Source organism: Syngnathus leptorhynchus, chromosome 12 (assembly GCF_054491065.1).
Source record: "Syngnathus leptorhynchus isolate UIUO chromosome 12, UIUO_Slep, whole genome shotgun sequence".
NCBI classification, from domain to species: domain Eukaryota; kingdom Metazoa; phylum Chordata; class Actinopteri; order Syngnathiformes; family Syngnathidae; genus Syngnathus; species Syngnathus leptorhynchus.
This window is the reverse complement of record NC_141206.1, coordinates 11,020,699-11,039,987: the sequence shown is the minus strand read 5'-3', so window position 1 is coordinate 11,039,987 and position 19,289 is coordinate 11,020,699. Positions and strand designations below refer to the sequence as shown.

Genomic DNA, 19,289 nt, shown 5'->3' with positions numbered 1-19,289 from the left:
TCCTAACCCGTCAAATACACGCAGTCGTGAGTAACCCCGCCCCCTTGTGATGACGTATGTTACGTAAAGCGTTAGCCGTTAGCTTCCGTTAAATAATCGCCGTGTTTCCAAGTGCGTCATTCCAGTTGTTGTTACTGAATTGGAGCAGCATGGCGGCCGCAATGGTGATCAAATGCTTCAGTCCTCTTACTTTACTCAGCAGGAGACTTTCTGTTCCCGAGATCTTTTCCCAGTGTTGTTATCACGAGAAGGTAGGAAGTACCATGTTTCTTTTGATTTGATTTTTTTACTCATGATGGCGTCGTTAGGAAGGTGACATGCATCTATCTATGTGGATAAAAAGTGTCACGTTAGATGACCTCCAAATTATTTTAATAATCGTGTAAAATCTTCATTCATTTTAAAATGTAATGGAAAATACACCCATTTTGTATGGTCAAATGTTCAAGTATACTTTCACAATGAATCATTTGCATCTTAACTTTCATTTACATGGAAAGTCTTGTCATATTTGTTCTTTTAAATAAAATAAAATAATTAATTCTGCTCCACAAGTAAACTAAACTATATTTTATTTGGGGTTTGTGTATTTATTGCAAGTGCAAACATGAAGATTTATTCAAGCAAACAAATGTTTCTTTTTGTAGCTAAATGTGCCTCTTAGACACACATGCTGATTACAACTACAAACTTCGAAAACATTTGAAAGTTGCATGTGCCTTGGTCACTGTGACTTGCAGAAACTTGACGGATCTGGGGGGGGGGCTGGAGTTCAGGGGCAGTTCAGGCTGCAGTCGTTGTCACGGCAAAGAATGATATCCTGTTCATTGTGACTCACCGAATGGAGTCCATGAGGGGGCGGGGTAACTTGATGTCTGGACGTGGAGGCACAACAAGAGCTGACCTGAGTTGTGTCCAAGGTGGTGGATCATTACGAGAACCCGAGGAATGTGGGCACCCTGGACAAATACTCCAAGAAGGTGGGCACCGGCCTGGTTGGGGCGCCGGCGTGCGGAGACGTCATGAGGCTTCAGGTTTGCCGTCACGATCATCGGGTCCTGTCTGGTGAATTGAATTTGAGGCTCGGTGTTTTTTCCCGTTGACAGGTCGAGGTTGACGACCAGGGCAAGATTGTGGACGCCCGCTTCAAGACGTTTGGCTGCGGCTCGGCCATCGCCTCCAGCTCGCTGGCCACCGAGTGGATCAAGGGCAAATCTGTGAGGAGCGGACGAGCGCGCGTCGGCCGAGACTCCGAGCCGTCCCGTTGCTGACGGTGTAGCGTTTTCTCTTTGAGGTGGACGAGGCGCTGACCATCAAGAACGTGGACATCGCCAAAGAACTCTGCTTGCCACCTGTCAAACTGCACTGCTCCAGTACGCGACACAAAACAAGATACTTGACTTCATGCTAAGATAGAATGCAAAACGCTAACTTTAGTTAGCGATGCTATGGTGATTCTGAACACAGTGCAGCAAGGCTTACAAAGAATCCGATTTTTTTTTAGTAGTTTCATTTTTTGGGTTGGAATCTGCATAGGTATCTAATGACGCGTCTCTCTCTCTCTAGTGCTGGCCGAGGACGCCATCAAGGCGGCGCTGGCCGACTATCGGCTCAAGCAGCAGCAAGACCACCAGCAGGTGGCAGCCCAGGCCTCCAATTGAGCGCCGCTTCCTGTTTGGCAGAACCCGCGATACTTCCTGTACCTGATAACCGGACCTCGCGTGTGATGTCACCGAACCCAACGTCGCCGGTCACGCATGCGCACAGCAACTTCATTTTGACCGAGTAACAGTGTGTCATTTATGTTGGGGGGGGGGGGGTTAAAAATAAAACTACTCAAACATGACAAATTGTCTGAGATGTTTTCAAAGAAGCGTGTTATGAGATGAAGTCGTTTGGCAGCATCAACATTAAAACACTGTCAGGTTAAGGGTTTCAAATTTGGGTTTTAAAAGAACAGAGAATATGTATCAAGAACATGAAATTGAGTCGCAATGAACAAAAGCCACCCACTTGACTGAGCGGTTGGCTGGATTCGTCCCTCTCGGCCGGTGGCGCCGGTCGGCTTCCGCTCGGCGCGAGTCTAACCTCGCTCCACGTCAGATCTGTTTGTGTTTAAATATCTCCAACAGCACCATTGCTAAATTTGTTTGCTTGCCTTTAGCATTTAGCTAAAGGAGCATCCTTTAAGCAACACGATGTGCTGATCTTAAAGCCCCCAATATTTCAGGATATATCATCTTATCCAGTCCAAGCCACGTTTACAGAAAATGGACCAGCTGGGATTCAAACCCACAACTTCCAAACTGCTCGGCGGCGGCGCACCCCCAATGTGTCAAATGTTTCAAACTCAATAAGCAAGTGAACGGCACGGCAGGGCAGGGCAGGGCAGGGCAGACACGCTAATCCTGCCGCGCATATCAAAAGGTGCTTTTAGAAGGCTGTTTTCTCCCCGGCCATAAGTTGCAGAGTGGCTGAATCGCTGTGAAGATGCAAAGACGGAGGTCGCAGATTCCGTCCGCTCGCCGGCTCCCGGAACTCCTCTTCGGGCTTCTCTGCCCCATTGCCCTGCGGTGGCGCCTCGCCGGCCTGCTCCGCAACCGGACTCGGCGGCGACTCATCGGGCGTCTCTGTCCTGGAGCCGTCCTCCAAAGTTTTGGTGGGAGTCCTCAGACTCTTGGCCACCCTGGTGATGTCCGCCTGGAGCTGCTTGTTGGAATCTGTCAGTGGGCTTTCCCGACAGGTGGCGGCGGCCGCCGTCTTCTTCTTCTCGGGAATTTCATGAAATCCCCTCGCCCCGCCGCTCTTGTCCTGCTGGTCTACGTACATCTTGGCGGGATACGACGACGGGTAGTAGGCGTGGAATTTACGCCGCCTCGTCAGGAAGACGGCGCCGCACGCGGCCAGGAGCGCAATCGAGACCAGGGAGGCCACCACCAGGACCAAGACCATGTGGTCTCGCAGAAAGTCCACCACCTGGCTCAGGATGTCTGGCGGCGTGAATTGGTGGTCCAAGGCGGCGCCGGAGGTCGTGACATCGTCCGGTTCCTCGAGGTCGGTACTGCCTTCCACCGAGTTGTACAAGAGCAGTTTCATTGCGCTCCAGGATCTGGAGACAACAACACAAGTTACATCTTGGAATTCATTTCACTGTGATGTCTCTGAAGATATGCTCTCCATGATCTGAACGGCTTACCCATCACTGGGCTCAAAGTTGACATCACGCACAGAAAAGCTCTGATGTCCAAATGATTTAGTGACATCACCTCAAAGCGACCATTCCTCGTCCAATTGGATGGCTGGCGAGCCAAACCCACGGGATTGTAGGAACGTAATTGTTACTCTGCGAAGGGGGGGGGGGCATACTCACTTCCTGTTTAGTTTGGGACGCCAGCCCGAGAGACCTTTTTGTAGGTCCTGCTATCAGAGACATGTGCACCTAATTTGGGGGTGATGGGTGAAATTGATGACGGGGCATGAATTTTTTTTTTTCTGACCATCTGGAGACAACTATTGAGTCGCTCCACTTCAAAAGGTGCACCTAAAACGACGACTTCTCGCTCAATTGGCAAAATACTACAAAAGAAAGAAAGGCGTGATGATGAGGCTGCTTTTTTCAAAAAAAGAAATCTGCAGTCTGTGCTCAAGCTAGGCCAAGTGAAACTTTATCTGACTAAGGGGGCTGAGTTGACGTTTTTTTTTTTTTTTCTTACCCACACACACACACACACACACACACACACACACACACACACACACACACACACACACACACACACACACACACACACACACACACACACACACACACACACACACACACACACACACACGGGTAGTGTGACCCATGCACATTCAAATGGAATGATAAAACCAGTCACAATAAGAGAGACAAACAACTTGCAAAGTCAGCAAAAAGCTTCAAGATCCTCACACTGGAAGCATCAGTGGAAAGAGTTTGGAATTTACCACGCACGGATGGAAAATACTCACCAGCCACCACCGAGGGAGGAGAAGCAGAAGATGAGTTCCTGTAGGTAAAGAGCTCAGATGAAGAACGGAAAGGTGGAAGCATAAAGGGCGAGCGTGGCAAACTGCTCCACATGTCCACTTTCCCTGTGCGGAATGGTCGAAACAGACGGCGGCGTTCAAAGGCAAGAGCGGACCTCCCTCCCTTCCTCCCTCCCTCCCTTCCTCCCTCCCCGTCTCCCTCCTTCCTTCTTCATCAGTACTCCTCCCCCCGTTGACTCTACACAGATTGTTCTTGTTAGCCAGATGTTGACATTGTGCTGCTGAGGTGGAGGTAGGGCCGAGTTATGGCCAGATGGATTTGTTTTTATTGCCAGATATTTGGCTCGATCAAATTTCGATCACCGATGAATCGAAAAACCTTTTTCTAAAGCTGTGGTCAGTTGAATGCTCTTATTTGAGTAAAACCCTGAAATTGTCCTTCTCACTCGTCTGAGGCAACTCATGCAGGGAGAGGTGAATGTTTCCCGTCTCCAGAATCCAAAGCGTTTGGAAACAATGCAGACTAACATTTGACACTTTATATGGTCATCGTCAGCGACAGCAGCACTCCAAGGTTGCTTGTGAGCTAAAGTGCAGCGCTGCAGACAATTTATGATGAGTGAAAGCACAAACGACGGAAGCCACTTTGATGGTGACCATATCAAAATAGATTTTCATCACTTGATTTCCTCCTATAGGATATCATAGCTACAAATCGTCCTTTTACCTCAAGGCAGGAAGGAGTGAGCAAATGTATTTGTTTCCTGTTAAACTAATCAAATAGCTGCCAAACAAAAGGCTGCTAGCTTAATACTATCACATAATGAGAAATGCTAAAGATGTGCTAACTAAACTAGCATCTAAACCAAAACAGAATCCACCCATCATGACAAAATGGAAAAAAAAATGTTTTTGTTTCTCAACAAAATATTGACCCAATATTTCCATACAAGTCTTTTTTTTTTTTATTCAGCATTTAGCCATTTAGCATTTACACAAAGAACCCAGGCTACATTCAGTTCCTCCAACATAGTTCCTTGACACCAATCAGGACTTAGCCAGAAGATTGGCTCCAAAGTCAACCAGCAAAGCTGAGAAACTGAAAGGCACACGTGCTAGCAATCGGCGCAACGGAAGACTCACCGTCCATCCGGACAAAGTGGGCCTTTCTAAACACACCTGTCGCCTTCCGGAAGGAAGCTGCTTAGGGTGAGGTTGTCGTCAATGTCATCTTCGCTGTCCCCGCCGGCGCTGTGAAGCACCAAGACTCCGTTGGAAACCGGGCTGCGCTGCCGCCTCATGCCTTCGTAGTAGTTCCTCTCGGGCAGAAGCGACGACATGAAGGTCATCTCCGTCTGGTCCTCGGCCTTCCTGGGCTTGTAATTCCTGGTGGAGAGTTTGGCGCAGAGGACGATGGTGGACACCATGAAGATGGTGGCCAGGGCGGCCAGGCAGGCGATGGCCACCAGGCAGGGCTTCACCACGCCACGGGGGGAGCACGGCTGGTTCTCGGAGACGGGGGGATTCTTCGGGCTGATGCAAGGCGCCCGAGCGGTCGTCGGCTTCGAGGACGTTCCCGCCGGGGTGGAGCTCGGACTTCTCGTAGCAGAAGGAGCGCCAGGCTGATCGGTCCTTACCGTTGTTCTGAAAGCTGGCGGACTTGTTACCGGAGGCCAACTCGGTAGCTCAGGGGCTTCTCGTGTTTGCGTTGTCCCAAAACCTGGAGGAGGACTATGACTTTGGATCGGGATCGGTGTCGACTCAGAGCCAGATCTCGTTGATTGGGGAGGCTCTGCTGTGGAGACCAGCCCGGTAGGAATGGAGTTACTCGTCCAAGATGTCACTGCGGTGGTTTTATCACTTTGGATTGGGTGTAGAGTAGACCAGATAGTGGCCCTCAGTGCTTCCGGTGAGGAAATGGAATCGCTAAGATTGGCATTGCCGGTCAAAGACGTGCTTTGGATCGGGCTTGGAGTAGACTCTGGGACAGAGCTGGAGGTCTCTGGTGAGGAGAGTGGACTTCTTTGAGCAAAAAGATCCTCAGGTTTCAAAGAGCCAGTAGAAGTCTCTGGAGAATGGACTGGAGTTGAATTTCCCTTGGAGCCAGAGATGGAGCTGGTTCTTGCTGCTTCTGGTGTGGTGGTCAGACTGGAAAGATCCCAGCTAGCAGAAGATGTGTATGCAGGTGTCCTTCGACTTTGAATGGCCACTAAAGTGGACTTGATTGTGCTCTTTGAGGCTTCGGGAGGCTCTGCTGGTGTGGAGATTAGACTTCTAGAGGAGGAGTTGAAGATCGGATGGTAAATCTCGGGAGCAGATGTTCTTCCAATTTCAGAACCCGGAGTGTGATTCTGGATTGGCAATGGGTCCGAATCCCTTTCGGTGGCACCTCGACTAACTTTGGAAACATCTTCAAAGGTCAACCTGGTGTGCGTTTCATCAGCGGTGGGCACCGCCGAAGCGGTCGAGACCAAAAGCCAAAGGCAGCCTGACAGCAAAAAGCAGTTGATGCCGAGAGCCGCCATCTGAAGGAGCAACCGACAAACAAAGCGTGGTTTGCCTTCGAATGAGGAAACGCCGCGTTGCAACATCTTTTTCAACTACAAATGGAATATAGAAAGCCTCTTACCTGGAGTCTCCAACACAAGCAAGCGCTCAAGTCATGCCAACGCCGACGATGACTCGTCTGCCGCCGCCGCCGCGTGTCGACTGTGACGCACGGCCCACAGAAACAGGAAGCGATGGCGCTGGAGGAAAAAAAAAGCCCAGGCGCTTGCGGCCGAGGCTTCGCTTTGCGAGGAGGAAGTGGCCTTCAATTGTGACACGTTGCGCAAGGAAGTAGATCACTGACTTCTGCAAATGCCAGATGCTATCTAGAGTACATCATACATACATTTTTTTGGAGGTCAATCAAATATGAACAAAGCAGTCAAATGTCCACCAGGGTTTGATGGGGCTCAGCGGGCGGCCATTTTGCCCACCAATGGCGTCTTCTTCTAAGGTGTGGCGTTTGACAAAAGCTTTGGTGTCACTTTTTGAGTGTAAAATCTTTATTATGTGCACAGAAGTAAGTCATCATCAGCGACGGTGGCGTGAAACACAAAGCCATCGACCGACCGAGGGTGCGAGCCAACGCTTCCTCGTCCCAACACTCCAAATTGGCTTGACTTTTGTTTGGACTCCACAAAGATCCTCCACGCCGACCGACCCACTGAGCGAGCGAGCGAGCGAGCGACAAGAGGCATCACTACAATTTGCACGACATTTTACACTGGATATGCAAGCCCCGCCGCCGCCGCCGCCGCCCACCTGGCCAAAAGCCCCCCAATGTTACACATTTCAAGTTCTTCCACATTCATTGATGGTGGGGGGGAAGGAGGGAGCTTTAAAAAAATGTCTACCTGGAATGTACGTACAACAACAACCAAAAAAGTGCATGAAACTGCACACGAGTAATATTTGGCAACACGGAAGATGAGAGGAAATACTGATGCTACACAAACGTCACATGACTGAAAAAAAAACAAACAAAAAAAAACATTAAGACTGTTTCTTTTCCATCTGTGTGTCTAAGCGTGTGGAGGAGTGGAGAGAAGAAAAAGGGGCGACGTGTGGGAAATGGAAGAAAAAGTTCATCTTGGAATGTTGGCCTGCCTGGCGGCTCCAAAATGGGTCCAGCGAAGGGGGGGGGGGGGCGGTTTGGAGCTGGGGGATGGGGGGACTTACATGGCAACCTTGGCGACCTGCTCTTCCAGTCTGGCGATACGCCGGTCCTGCAGGATGACGCGGTCCCGCAGAGACTTGAACTCTCGGAGAACCTCTTCCAGTTTGTCTTCCATCTTTTGCTGGAAAAAAACCCCAAACGACACAAGCTGTGAAAGCGCCGCCGATGCGCCACTTGTCGCATTTGTTCCGAGCGCATTCGTTCCGCTACTCCGGCAAATGCGAGAAGGCGAAAAACGGGCCGCTCCGATTGGCTCGTGGACTCACCGTCGCCGGCTGCGCGGGAGCGTGAGACGAAAGGTTCTTCTGGACGTTGGCGGCGTTTTCGCTCTTGGCGGTGGCGGCGGCTTTGCCGTCCAGGATGTTGGCTTTGACCACTTTGAGGTCTCGGCTCTTGGTGGGCACGTAGCCGTCTTTGAGCGAGATGAGGACCGGGCCGCCGTTCTTGCCGGCGAACCACTCTTCCGCCTCCAGGGCGGGGTCGGGCCCCGCCGTGTCCGGGTACAGGTCGTCCTGGAACAGGTCCGACTGACAACGAGTTTTACGAGTTGCCGTGTCATTCATCTGCCACAATCAACGAGGGGAAAGAAGAAGAGTGGCCAAGGAATTGCGCCTCACCTTCCGGGGGACGGTCATGATGATTGGTTCGCATTTCCTCTCCTGTAATTTGTAGAACCTGTCAAGAGGACATTTGGCATCAATGGAGGCGAGCCCAATGCGTGTTGAAAACGCCGGCCGTCCGTACCTGGCAATTTCACATTTGTTGACATCCAGCCCGCGCTTGGGCATGTAGCCCATGCCCCTCTGCGGCTCCTTGGTGGTGAAGGTGTTGAGGTAGTGCACGTACGGAGCCTCGTCCGTGATCTCAAAGTAGCGAATGCTGCTGTCGCCCTGCGGAAGGTCCCAGCGTGAGGCGCAACAGCGGCCTCAGGCGCAAGAGCGGCCTCAGACGCGAGAGCGGCCTCACACGCAAGAACGCAGCTCACCTTTCCGCATAGGTACACGATGCTGGTGTCCGGGTCAAAGAAGGGCAGCAGGACTCCGTTGCTGGAATCCATCTCCTGAACGCAAATGGGCTCCTCCATGTTGTCCTGCAACGTCAAGTCAGACATGAATCCCGTTGCGCTCCGACGCCCCCCGGTGGACACGGCCAACACGACCGAGTGACATTCCAGGAAGCATGACATACGGTTTTCCAGAGCGCGAGCTGGCGCTCGCTCATGCGGCTGAATCCGGTGGTGAAGATCTTTCCGTCCGCTAGGAAGATTGCTCGCATTGGCCGAGCTCCCTCGTGGGCTTTGTCCTTCTCCTGAAAACGCAAAGACGCTCTCGCTGGTCACAGGGGAAAGTGCTTTTCGCGTGCCATAACGGCCAGTCCGCTCACCGCCACAATCTTCTTCTTGCGCGGGTCCACCACGCGGACCTTCTTGTCCTTGCAGGCGGTGCACAGGAGGCTGCCGTTGCGGCTCCAGCTGACGCTGAAGATCACGTCGGGGTGCATGTCGTCCAGGATGATCACGGCCTCGCCCGTGCCCACGTTCCAGATGATCACCTGGTTGTCGCAGCCTACGGAGGGGCCGCAAAGAATTGAGCCCCTCGTCTCGCAAAAAAAAATCAAATAGGACTGAAAAGGGTGGGTCGGGGCTGAGAACGGCGCCCCGCGGCGCTACATTACCGGCGCTGAGAAGAACGTTGCGAGCGGTGGGGTGCCAAGACACGATGCCCACCCTCTTGGAGTGGCCCTCCAGAACCACCACGGCCTCAGAGAGGGGGGACTCCAGGCCGTTGTCGGGGATCTGCCAAACCTGGGTCGTATACCACAGCAAAATGTGCCGCTTTCCTTCTCAGAGGTCCAAAGGGGGCTTCTTACCATGACAGTGCAGTCCTCGGAGCCGCTGGCGATGACCAGGTCGTTGTGGGGGCACCAGTCGATGTCCAGCACCGGACCCGTGTGACCGCACACGGTGGGGAAGACCTTGTCGATGCGGCCCGTCTACGGCACACGGCGGCACGCTTTCAGAAAAAGGCCATTTTGTCTTTGATATCAATACACAGCCCATTTGGAATTGATCAAGCGTCGCATGGAACGCCACACTGCCGACATTGATGAAGTGCGGTCCAAAAGCTAGCGAGGCACACCACAGCGTATGATCATACGACCTCTTGGCTTTTTATGGCTGACCTTGTGCAAAGGCAGGACGAGGAAAGCTCCGCCGCCGCTGGCCTCGATGATGATGGCCACAAACTTGGGGTTGACGGCGCAGAAGGAGCTGTCCCATGTGACCCGAGAGACGCGGATGTCGTCGTAGCACTGGTCGTTCCTCACCGCCTGGCCGAAGACGTGGCGGAACTTGCTCTGTCGCACAACCCGCCGCAACATGTCTGCCGAACGGACAGGAAATATGTTGACAGCGAGGTGCCACCGTGCTAAGGAGGAGATGAAGACAACAGCCAGCCAGGCGTAGTGTGCGGTATAGCAATGCTACAAACTTGCCCAAATCTGCCAATTATAAAAACATCTCTTGACACATGGGCTCAATTACACTGGATCACCATTAACTGCTTGGACAAATCCAAATATGAGTCAGGAGGTTTTAATCCCACGCGTTTGACTGTATTCCACTGCAGCTTTCTTTCTTTTTTTTTTCAAAACACAATGTCCTCGCACACAGATGTGAAGTAATGGAGGCAACATCTGCACTGGGCTAACTTAAACAATGGTGGTGGCTAGCTGCTAACGTTAGCCTCCATCGAACCAGGGCTCATCGTCGTCATTTGATTCCATTGAATCAATTTGACGAACGCTAGAGGTGTGCGTGGTCGTTGAAAAGCCACGCACGGTGCATTTGAGTCCATGAAAGCACACGGGACGCGTTTAATAGCGAGCTGGCTAGCCACCCGAGCTAACATTCATTGAAGAGGCTCGGCTCGGCTCGGCACTGCTCGGCTCGATGTTGAGTAATGAGATCCAGATGCTTGCCACTAACATTTTGCTGCTGTTTTCCGCCTTTATGAGTATTTAATTGCATGAAGATGAGATGTGAAAATCGGGTGGCGTGTTTGGTCGTCCAGCGGTGAGCCGCTTGGCGGCGAGCAAGCAGTTGCTTTGACCGAGCGAGAGCACGGAATAGCCATTCCGCGGCCAAATGTTGTCTTGTTTCAACTTCAGTGACAAATGTGTCGGTGGGACGCCGAGCGACGCTTTCTGCTGGACTCCGTCATCCCCTGGCTGGGCTGGGCATCTGGCGGGCTGGGCTGGGCTGGGCTCGCCTAGCGGATTTGAGCCTAGCCGCCTAGCTGCTGGCTGTTGGATGCTAGCTGCCGCCGTTGCCGCCGCGGTGGACCGCCGCCAGCTGACGCAAGTGCAGATCTTTCCACCCAGCCCAGCCTACGAGCTAACGGATGCTGCGGATCCCCCCCCGACCGTCACGTTCAACAGTCCCCCGAAAAAGCACACGCTCGCCTTACCTCGAAAATCGCCGCAGTTGTTTCCCGAGGACAATCAATCACGACACATGAATGAGTGGAGTTTTTCGGCGCGCCCTTCCTTCTCCTGCAGGACGTTCGTTCGTTCGTTCGTTCCTCCAGTATCCCTTGTCTCCACGCACACGGACACGGAACGCCTGCTCTACGTGCTGAAAATCCTCCTCGTTCTATATTTGCGCGTGTGTTAGGATGTCGATTTCCGCACGCCCTTTGCGCTCATCCCCTGCATCAAACGCTCGCTATCTTGCTCGCTCGCTCGCTCGCTTGCTTGTTCTTCTCCTCCGAAAAAGCACCGTTATTACATTCAACGGGGTTTGGCGATGGGCTACTGCACATGCGCACACCGAAGCGCTGAATGCCACGAATGTGTGAATGGAGGGAGACGCGAGGGAAGGGAAGGGAAGGAGGGAAGCCGAAAGGGGCAAGGGGGGGGGAAAGAAGATCGCTGGATGCTGCCTGGGTGGGGGAGAACCACAGCGATGGTGCACCGTTGCGACACATTTCTAAAGCCGAAGTTGACAAAGACATGGAAAAGAAGACTTCTGTCAAGCTGGAAAAATGACGCACATCCATCCCTCCTTTTTTTTCTCAGCCATTTGAGATCCTGGTTTTGAAAACACTGTATGTGAGGAGAGCATCCCAACATACCTTTTTTGGGAGACGGCTGACTTTCTCGCGGCCTCTCCTTGGATTTCTTTGGGACGTCAAAGGCGTTCTTCATCTGGGACACTTTGACGCTGGGGTTGCGCTCCAGCACCTCGGCCCGGCTTTTGGCCCCGTCCGGTCTAACTCGGTCCTCCTGACTTCTCCTGACGGTCTCCTTGACCAGTTCGGACACCGGCTTGTAGGAATCGGCTTTATCGCCGTCCGGTCGGCAGTCGGCGGCCTCGTCTGGTGGGTTCGTCCTTTCGGGCGGGAGCGCTCGTCTCAAAGGTTCTTGTCTTTCCTGGTCTACGAAGGGATTTTGGGGCTTTGACGCAACGGGCGGCGGCGCTGTTGCTTTTTTATACAGATTGCGTCTCTCCAGGAAAACTCTCCTCCGCACCATGTCCAAGTCGACGGGATCCTCGTCCGGAGATAACTGCGCCACTCGGGCGCAGTAGTCAAAGTCCACCAAGCCTCCGTAGTCGTTGTCCGTGCGGTCCCGGGAACCGAACTCTACCGAGCGCCGACGTACGTCGGAGCGCCGGGCGTAGGCGCTCCTCTCGTCCCACAAGGGGCACATGTCCTGATTGGTGGCGCCGCCCGTGAGGAAGCCTTTGTGAAGGTCCACGGTGTGTCTCCTCCTGGCCCTCTCTTCGGAACGGAGGTGATCTTTGCCTCGTCTTTCGGCGGACATCAGCTGAGCCGTTTTGAGCTTGATGAAGGGCTTCGTCGGTTTTTTGGGAACCGGCGGAGGCGGACCTTTGGCTTTCGGCTTCTCCTCCGACATCTGTAATTCTTTCTCCGACGCGAGACGGGTCAAAGGTGGAGGAGTGACCGGCGCAGCCTTCGGCCTTTTTGGGACCGCGCCGGCAAACCCGTCCTGAACGACTTCCCTTCGGCTTTTTTGGACCACGGCGTCTACTTCGACTCCATCCTTAACGGGCGATTGACCGTCTTCTGTTTGAAGCGCAAAGTCCTCCTCGTCCGGAGGTTTGCACGTTTCTCCGCCGTCACATCTGTTCCCGCTGGCCTCCATAGCCCAAGAGCCGTCACGGGCTGGAGGCTTCTCAGAGGATTGTCCGGTCTCGCCGAAGTTCAGAGCACATTTTGAGTCCTCGGCCGTAGCGGCGTCCCGCCGACCCTCCCCGTCTCCACCCACCACAGGTCCGTCCCTCGGAGCGAGATGTCCGATTGGCCGCTCCGTTTGGGGTCGGAACCCGGGGGAATCTCCCCGGGCGGCCGCCACCTCGTCCTCGTCTTGCATCTTGTCCACCTTCTGACCCATGCTAGCGGTTCTGTGTTCCAATCAGAAACGCAGGCGGCAGATGTATTAATAGCAGCGTAACAAGGGTGACATCACAGGTCACACATGCGTGGCTGTCTATCTTTAAACCATTTGGAAGCCCCTCTTCTCTATTTTGGTGCCCCCCCCCCACCTCGCCAACGGCCTTCCTATCTATCTTCTGCGATGCAGGAATGCGTTGGCGGCTAAAATTAGGCGACCTGCATGTGGCTGGCTTGAGTCAGGAGGCCAATAAAGGCAAGCGGATACGTGAGATAAAAGCCGCTTGACAAGGTCACGTCGAAATCTTCGGGAAGTCCCGTTTATTGGAAAAGTGATCGGAGCGCTTTCGATTCTTTCGCTTTATCAAAATAGCCTCGTGGCTTTTTTTTTTTTTTAGCCTCAACGGCGCCACATAAAAGCGATGGTGTCAATCGGCTAACGTCGTATTGACTGATTGTTTGCCACCTTTGAACTCACTCAGTCCCATTGACGGTTATAGACGTCAAAGATATGGACTGGGTTGGTTGGCGGTGAGTCGAGTTAAGAAACCTGAAATATCAGCATTTGACCGGAGTACCTGTCCCGCTTTGTTTGTTGCGATGATTGTTTTGGTTACGGCGTCCCTGCGCAAAGGTCAGCCAGCCAGAATTGGCGGGGCGAATCACAGGTGCCGCCCGGCCCGGCCCGGCCCGGCCCGCCGCTTTGAAGCGCTTGTCTGGCGGATGGCGAAAGGATTATTGCACAACGGCGAGGACAAAGCTCAGCTGACCCAAGTGGCACGCAGAGGAGCGTCATGCTTATTTTTAGGCTCGGGAGAAAACGCAAAACAACGGCTTGGATTTGGAAATAGCAAGCGGCTAAACCATCATTTAGCATCATGTGTCACAAGACTTCAGTTCGTTTGAATTGTTTTTTTCTTCCCGGCTTTCTCCTAGAAAACGTCTTGAAATGAATTGACAACAAAATTCAGTGGGAGCGACACAAGCACGCCATGTAAAAAGACAAAAATCTCAAATGTTGGAAGGAATACTTACCGCGCAAGAAGGACAAAAACAGCAGGACGCTCTTCCCTGACTGTTTTCCTGCAAGAATTCAATAACCCAATTAGAGGAGGAGGGAGGCACAAGAAGAGATGGCGCCGCTTTTTTTTGCTTTGTTTGTTTCTTGCTCACACACCTTTTTCATTGTAAAGCCAAGAGCGGCAACAAAAAAAAGGCAGCAATGTACAGATTGGAAAACACCGGCGCTCAAACAACCAAATCCTTCCTGACATGATCCAAAAAAAGAATCATAAAATCAAAATACAATTGTCATTGACGTCCTTCCCTTCCTTTTGCCAACAACCTAACTAGCTAGCAGCGTGTAATGCTTTGAGCATTTCTTTACACTTGGGTTCAAAATGGTGACAACTTTCTGGGTGGCGTTGAGCAAAACAAGGGGTTAAACGCAGAGTGAAGGCAAAACCAAATTAGTCCAATGCAACTCGTGGAGCACTTTCTGGGAGAAGGAACAAGGAGAAGTCTTGTTGTTTGTCTTCAAAAAAGTAAGCCTCATCTAATTTACACACACACACACACACACACACACACACCAAATCTCCCTCGTGGTGGTGAAATAAGAAGCACGCCAACAACAACATCAACACGTCAGCCAAGCAAAGACGGTCAAGGATATCTTTGGAGAGGTTGCACTTTTACAAAAACAACAAAGCTGTGACGAGGATGCTTTGCACTTTTTGGCTTCTCCCATCCATCCTGGAAATGTACGTGTGAGATATGGTCTGAGTAGTGGGGAGAAGAAGCGCTTTTAGATGTTTGCCATCAAATGGCAACCCCCAAAATCCCACCGCGGCTTTGTCAAAGTCACGCGACGTCGCCCTCCAGAGGAGAACGACCCCATGGTCCCGTTTGTGTTTCCGCTTCCACAAAGTCCAAGCAGCCAATCAGCTCACTGGGATTCCTACCCCAGTTTGAGCTGGAGCTCCGCTGCCCCGCCCGGCTGCCCGCCCGATTGGCCGGCCGGCCGGCGCCGCGTCAAACCACATCAGCCATCCCGGCGTCCGCTCCCCGATTCACTCCAGTTGGGCAATTTCCGACCCGGCCCCGGAAGCGCTCTGTCCTCCGGCCTCCGGTTCGTCCGTGACGTGGTGCACAGCGGGGTCTTCGCAACTCATGGGCGACAGCGGCTTCTGGCGCAAAAGCGGGACCTCGGCCGAACCGCAGCACTGGGCCGAGATGGGATCGGCTAGGGGGTGCGAAATGAAAACCGTCCCGGGTGGATCCACGCAGATGGTGGGGAGGGCGCAGTGTCGGGAGGGGTTGAGGCGGTGGGAGCGCCCCCCCGCCGGCCGCTCGCAGCGCCGCCCTTGTGGTAGACGCAGGCAGCAGTCTTTGCACGACTGGTAGGAGGGTTTGACTTTGAAGGGGTTGCCCGTGGTGGCGCTGTCCTGCGGGGAGAAGAAGAATCGCAGCGTTTGGACACAGCCGTGTCATTTGGACACGGCCCGCGACAACTCACGTCAAAGGCAGCCGGGCAGCTCCGCTTGGCGGCCAGCCGGTTGCTGTTGTTGGTGTTCAAGTTGGCCAGACCCAGCCGGCTTTCCTCGGCGTGCTTCTTGCCCTCCAAGGCGGCCATCTCCGCCTCCTCCTTCTTGGCCTCCTCCTCGTCTTCCTCCTCCAGCGTGCTGAACTCCAGCCTCAGTCTCATGTCCTCCAGGGGGTCCAGGCGTCCGCACGTCTGCGCCCCCGTCCCGCCTCCTCCGCCCGGGCCGCCCCCTCCGCCCGGCAAGGCCAGGTGGGCCACCGGGAAGCCCTCGTCCTCCAGGAGGGCGTCTCGCTCCACGTCCTCGATCTCGATGAAGACCCTCTCCATGCCCAGCAGGGGGGGCCCGCGCACAGGGGTGGAGGGCTCGCTGTCCAGCGCCGAGTCGGACAGGCGGCGAAAGTAGTAGTTGTAGTTGAGCGAGTCCAGGGGCTCCATCTCCAGACCTCGGCAGGGGGACGCCCCGCAGAGGCCCCAGGCCTCCTCCTCGTCGCCGCCGCCGCGCCGCTCGGAGCCGCCGCTGGAGGCCGCCAAGTCGTCCGAGGCTTCCTCGTCCGTGCCGGGTCGCCACAGCTTGTTGTGATGCTGTTTGCTTTGGAAAACAAATGCTCATTTCTCTCAGCCGCCGTTTGGCATTATTCGTTAGCGGTGGGCTGGTGGTCACCATGCTTTGTACCTGGCGTCCAGGATGCTCTGGTAGTCCGCCAGCTGCCTCATGAATCCGGCGTTGGGCTGAGCGATGCCGCGCTTCTGCTTGACAAAGTTGTACGCTTTCTCCAGCGGCCATCCGTACTCCTTCATGGCGTACGCCATCACCGTGGAGGCCGAGCGGCTCACGCCCATCTTGCAGTGCACCAGGCACTTGGAGCTGTTCTTCCTGAAAGGGGGGGGGGGGGGGGGCTAATGGATCAGCGCTTAACCGGAAGTCCCATTCTGAGCACGCTCACCTGGCTTTGACAATGAAGTCGTAGGTGTCATTCCAATGGGCCAGCAGGTCGCTGGCGTCCTCGTCGTACACGCGCACGTTGTGGTAGGAAAAGAGGCCCGGGAAGAAGTTATCAATCTCTCGGGTCACGTTCAGAACGTAGCCCACGCTGAAGAAGAAAATCAAGGAAAAATAGCAGCATTTTCAAGACGTCAACATTGAAAAGACTCCGTCATCCTCTCACCCGCAATCACCAAGTTCCTCCAGGTTGGAAGCGTTCCATTCCGAGCCCTGCGCAATAAGAAATACCGTCATCGGGCTGGAACGACAGCCGACGCGCGTTGCGTTCTTGCGGTTCTGACCAAGTAGACGTGGTCAAAGATGGGCGTGGCCTTGTCCATCTGGCCCAAGATGAGCAGCATCTCGTTGTCGATGAACTCCTTGAACTCTTTCAGGTTGCAGCTGGTGTCTCGCTCCAGCTCATTGCGGATCTGGCGCCGCAAAAAAACAAAGTTGCGACATGACCCGTACGTAGCGCGACGGGCTCGGGGCGCTCACCTCCTTGGAGGTGACGTTCTGCAAGTCTCGGAAGGTCATGATGCCACGGAGCTTGGCTTTAATCACGCTTTCCGTCCGCTCCCTTTCCGTCGGCCTGCGGAGACGGCGCAACGCTGCGCTGTTAAAGAATCCCAGGTTTGACTCGCGTCAAGGACTGCCAGACTCACTGGTCTCCAAAGACGGCGGGGGAGTCCGGGCGGGTGCTCTCCAGGTCCATCATGGCGTTCCACTCGTTGACGCGGCTCTCCTCGGACGACATGCGGCTCTCGTAGAACGCCGTCCAGGCCAGGGACGGGCCGCCGGGCAGGTAGCCCAAGCGGCGAGACACCTCGCACGCCTTGTGCACCACCCGAAGGGCGCACCTGAGCAACGCGTGGGCCACCATAAGCGCAAGGGGGAAATCTTTTGGCCGCTTTTACCACTCACCACATGGCCTGCACCGACACGGGCTTGAAGGCATGCGAGCGCCCCGTCGTCTTTACGCTGAAGCCTCTGCAAGACAGAAAATTTTTTTTTTCTTCGACCGACCGACCGACCGTAATGATAAAGCTCGTCTTACCCGTCTCCGTCCAAGCGGATGTTGGTATCGCTCCACAGCGGCAGCACCATCCCGACGGAGCAGCTCAACCTGTCTTGGGGGGCCAAGTCCACCCCGAGGACGACGTCCTCCTCCGTGTCCTGATGGCCGACGGTGTAGACCAGCAGCATGTAGCGCACGCGCTCCGACCAGCCGCTCTCCAGTCGCACCGCCTGACAAACACAAGGACGTGATTTTCCAATTCACCCAACTATGGATCGTAACGAGCAAATGAAATGTACCATCTTAATGCGGTCTTCCGAGCGGAGTAGGGTCAACATGACCTGCAAGTGTTCAGGCAAGTCGCCTGGAAACAAACACAAAGGTGCACGTTGCTAACGTGGACAATTTTTGCGGGATGACTTTTGAACCTACCTGCGTGTTGGTGTTGGGTAGGTGTGTCGGCTGCCTCTGTGCTGCCGCCCTGCTGGAGGAAGAGGGCGGCTCCCTTTACCACAAAGAAGCTCTCCTTTAGGCTAACAACAACATAAGAGTATTTTGCAACAATAGGCAATCAGAAGAAAGTCCATTTGAAAGTATCAATATAATCTGTGTTTGTTACTGGCAGCATCAGAATGTCAAAAAGAGGACAGACTCACCATTGGTTATTTTTGCGATCCTCGTCGCTCCCAAAATCCTGTGCGACCAAAAATAATCAAAACAAGGAAAAATAAATACCTCAAATCCTGTTTGTCTTAAATAAATGAAGAGGTGGAGAACATATTTCCTTCTCTTTTTTTTTTCTTCTTAATAAACCCCTGAAAATTCTTCAAAAGCAGATGAAATGTGTTTTCCACGAAAATGGGCGAAAAAACAAAAACCCAAACAACAAAACCCGTGTCACGCTCAGAACAAGTCACCACTTGTGTTGGTGGGGCTATGCTGCCCCCTGCTGCTCAAAAGCCTTAACAAACAAAACATTCAATCACTCGCAATCAAATCTACGGACAATTTGTGGAGGCGCGTTTCTACTATTTTGGCCCTTCCCGTGAGCCCAAATATTAGGAACGACTCTCAGCCAATCAAAACACAGCCTCGTCGCCATTATGCAGGCAAGCGTAGCGAACAAAGTGACCAAATGAACACTTTGTTGTTGCGTTGGCTAAAGCCAAAGCGGCGATGCCCTGCCCGGCCCGACCCGGCCCGGCCCGACCCGGCCCGGCCCGGTCCGCCGCACCCTCGCCGCAATTTTTTAACTCCACATTTGATTTGTTGTTGGAGCGCGTCCACGTACCTCCCCCGCGCTGCTGCTCGAGGATGCTGCACTCGGGCTGGGGCAGCGCTGCAGAGTCACCAGGGCCATGGCTGGACGTGGAGGAGGAGGGGGAAGATGCGCTGAGTTGGCCTCCGCTGTCACCGGGGAGAAAATGCCGAGTCAGGCCGGGCGACGCGGCTCCTCCACCGCCGCTTCCCGCATAACCAGGACGAAGAGCACAGGCATGATAGTGACGCCGCCTGGCCTGCGCATGGATGGCGAGAGACAAACACAACGTATGTGCGTGCGCGCGCGCGCTTGCGCTCCAGCGCGTGTGCTCGCG

At 53.8% G+C, this 19,289-nt stretch overlaps 5 protein-coding genes across 10 annotated transcripts; 1 reads left to right on the top strand and 4 right to left on the bottom strand.

Moving 5' to 3' along the window:
• The first annotated feature begins 72 nt into the window (after window positions 1-72).
• LOC147048501 (uncharacterized) lies at window positions 73-1,851 on the top strand. The gene is made up of 5 exons (XM_085926233.1): window positions 73-251; window positions 921-1,034; window positions 1,107-1,217; window positions 1,295-1,373; window positions 1,567-1,851. Exons 1-5 carry the CDS (start codon window positions 150-152, stop codon window positions 1,659-1,661), a joined length of 501 nt encoding a protein of 166 aa, XP_085782359.1. The 5' UTR covers window positions 73-149; the 3' UTR covers window positions 1,662-1,851.
• tmem119b (transmembrane protein 119b) lies at window positions 368-4,151 on the bottom strand. Of its 2 annotated transcripts, none has more exons than XM_085926230.1 (2): window positions 3,197-4,151; window positions 368-3,109 (listed from the first exon to the last, which is right to left on the bottom strand). In XM_085926230.1, the coding sequence occupies exon 2, from the start codon at window positions 3,094-3,096 to the stop codon at window positions 2,434-2,436; it is 663 nt and encodes a 220-aa protein (XP_085782356.1). In that variant the 5' UTR covers window positions 3,097-3,109; window positions 3,197-4,151; the 3' UTR covers window positions 368-2,433. The 2 variants fall into 2 exon arrangements, with proteins under 2 accessions (XP_085782356.1, XP_085782355.1); XM_085926229.1 differs by having other exon boundaries at window positions 3,994-4,151.
• Window positions 4,152-4,896: 745 nt separating this feature from the next.
• On the bottom strand, window positions 4,897-6,670 carry LOC147048499 (uncharacterized). Its single transcript, XM_085925745.1, has 2 exons — window positions 6,641-6,670; window positions 4,897-6,536 (listed from the first exon to the last, which is right to left on the bottom strand). The coding sequence occupies exon 2, from the start codon at window positions 6,534-6,536 to the stop codon at window positions 5,181-5,183; it is 1,356 nt and encodes a 451-aa protein (XP_085781871.1). The 5' UTR covers window positions 6,641-6,670; the 3' UTR covers window positions 4,897-5,180.
• Window positions 6,671-7,043: 373 nt separating this feature from the next.
• Window positions 7,044-13,160, bottom strand: coro1cb (coronin, actin binding protein, 1Cb). 3 transcript variants are annotated; one of them, XM_085925744.1, is made up of 11 exons: window positions 11,869-13,160; window positions 9,917-10,116; window positions 9,605-9,727; window positions 9,410-9,539; window positions 9,119-9,300; window positions 8,924-9,043; window positions 8,721-8,825; window positions 8,480-8,625; window positions 8,353-8,410; window positions 8,002-8,262; window positions 7,044-7,856 (listed from the first exon to the last, which is right to left on the bottom strand). In XM_085925744.1, exons 1-11 carry the CDS (start codon window positions 13,148-13,150, stop codon window positions 7,734-7,736), a joined length of 2,730 nt encoding a protein of 909 aa, XP_085781870.1. In that variant the 5' UTR covers window positions 13,151-13,160; the 3' UTR covers window positions 7,044-7,733. The 3 variants fall into 3 exon arrangements, with proteins under 3 accessions (XP_085781870.1, XP_085781868.1, XP_085781869.1); XM_085925742.1 differs by lacking the exon at window positions 11,869-13,160 and adding an exon at window positions 11,203-11,595; XM_085925743.1 differs by lacking the exon at window positions 11,869-13,160 and adding an exon at window positions 10,722-11,132.
• A 971-nt stretch (window positions 13,161-14,131) lies between these two features.
• ssh1b (slingshot protein phosphatase 1b) lies at window positions 14,132-19,236 on the bottom strand. 3 transcript variants are annotated; one of them, XM_085925741.1, is made up of 14 exons: window positions 18,986-19,236; window positions 18,351-18,388; window positions 18,127-18,227; window positions 17,994-18,058; window positions 17,734-17,924; window positions 17,601-17,666; window positions 17,342-17,536; window positions 17,175-17,268; window positions 16,979-17,107; window positions 16,861-16,907; window positions 16,639-16,785; window positions 16,368-16,568; window positions 15,668-16,283; window positions 14,132-15,596 (listed from the first exon to the last, which is right to left on the bottom strand). In XM_085925741.1, the coding sequence occupies exons 1-14, from the start codon at window positions 19,052-19,054 to the stop codon at window positions 15,222-15,224; spliced, it is 2,334 nt and encodes a 777-aa protein (XP_085781867.1). In that variant the 5' UTR covers window positions 19,055-19,236; the 3' UTR covers window positions 14,132-15,221. The 3 variants fall into 3 exon arrangements, with proteins under 3 accessions (XP_085781867.1, XP_085781866.1, XP_085781865.1); XM_085925740.1 differs by having other exon boundaries at window positions 14,133-15,596; window positions 18,127-18,199; window positions 18,986-19,026; XM_085925739.1 differs by lacking the exon at window positions 18,986-19,236 and having other exon boundaries at window positions 14,133-15,596; window positions 18,127-18,199; window positions 18,351-18,653.
• Window positions 19,237-19,289: the final 53 nt, after the last annotated feature.

Excerpts from the sequence above, each read along its gene's own strand:
- LOC147048501 (XM_085926233.1), top strand. The coding sequence starts at position 150 with ATGGCGGCCGCAATGGTGATCAAATGCTTCAGTCCTCTTACTTTACTC. Across the intron at positions 252-920 it reads AGTGTTGTTATCACGAGAAG|GTGGTGGATCATTACGAGAA; the intron begins GTAGGAAGTACC and ends GTTGTGTCCAAG. Across the intron at positions 1,374-1,566 it reads TGTCAAACTGCACTGCTCCA|TGCTGGCCGAGGACGCCATC; the intron begins GTACGCGACACA and ends CTCTCTCTCTAG.
- tmem119b (XM_085926230.1), bottom strand. The coding sequence starts at position 3,096 with ATGAAACTGCTCTTGTACAACTCGGTGGAAGGCAGTACCGACCTCGAG.
- LOC147048499 (XM_085925745.1), bottom strand. The coding sequence starts at position 6,536 with ATGGCGGCTCTCGGCATCAACTGCTTTTTGCTGTCAGGCTGCCTTTGG.
- coro1cb (XM_085925744.1), bottom strand. The coding sequence starts at position 13,150 with ATGGGTCAGAAGGTGGACAAGATGCAAGACGAGGACGAGGTGGCGGCC. Across the intron at positions 9,728-9,916 it reads TCGTCCTGCCTTTGCACAAG|ACGGGCCGCATCGACAAGGT; the intron begins GTCAGCCATAAA and ends CGTGTGCCGTAG. Across the intron at positions 8,263-8,352 it reads TCATGACCGTCCCCCGGAAG|TCGGACCTGTTCCAGGACGA; the intron begins GTGAGGCGCAAT and ends ACTCGTTGTCAG.
- ssh1b (XM_085925741.1), bottom strand. The coding sequence starts at position 19,054 with ATGGCCCTGGTGACTCTGCAGCGCTGCCCCAGCCCGAGTGCAGCATCC. Across the intron at positions 18,228-18,350 it reads GATCGCAAAAATAACCAATG|CCTAAAGGAGAGCTTCTTTG; the intron begins GTGAGTCTGTCC and ends TGTTGTTGTTAG. Across the intron at positions 17,108-17,174 it reads AGAACGTCACCTCCAAGGAG|ATCCGCAATGAGCTGGAGCG; the intron begins GTGAGCGCCCCG and ends TTGCGGCGCCAG.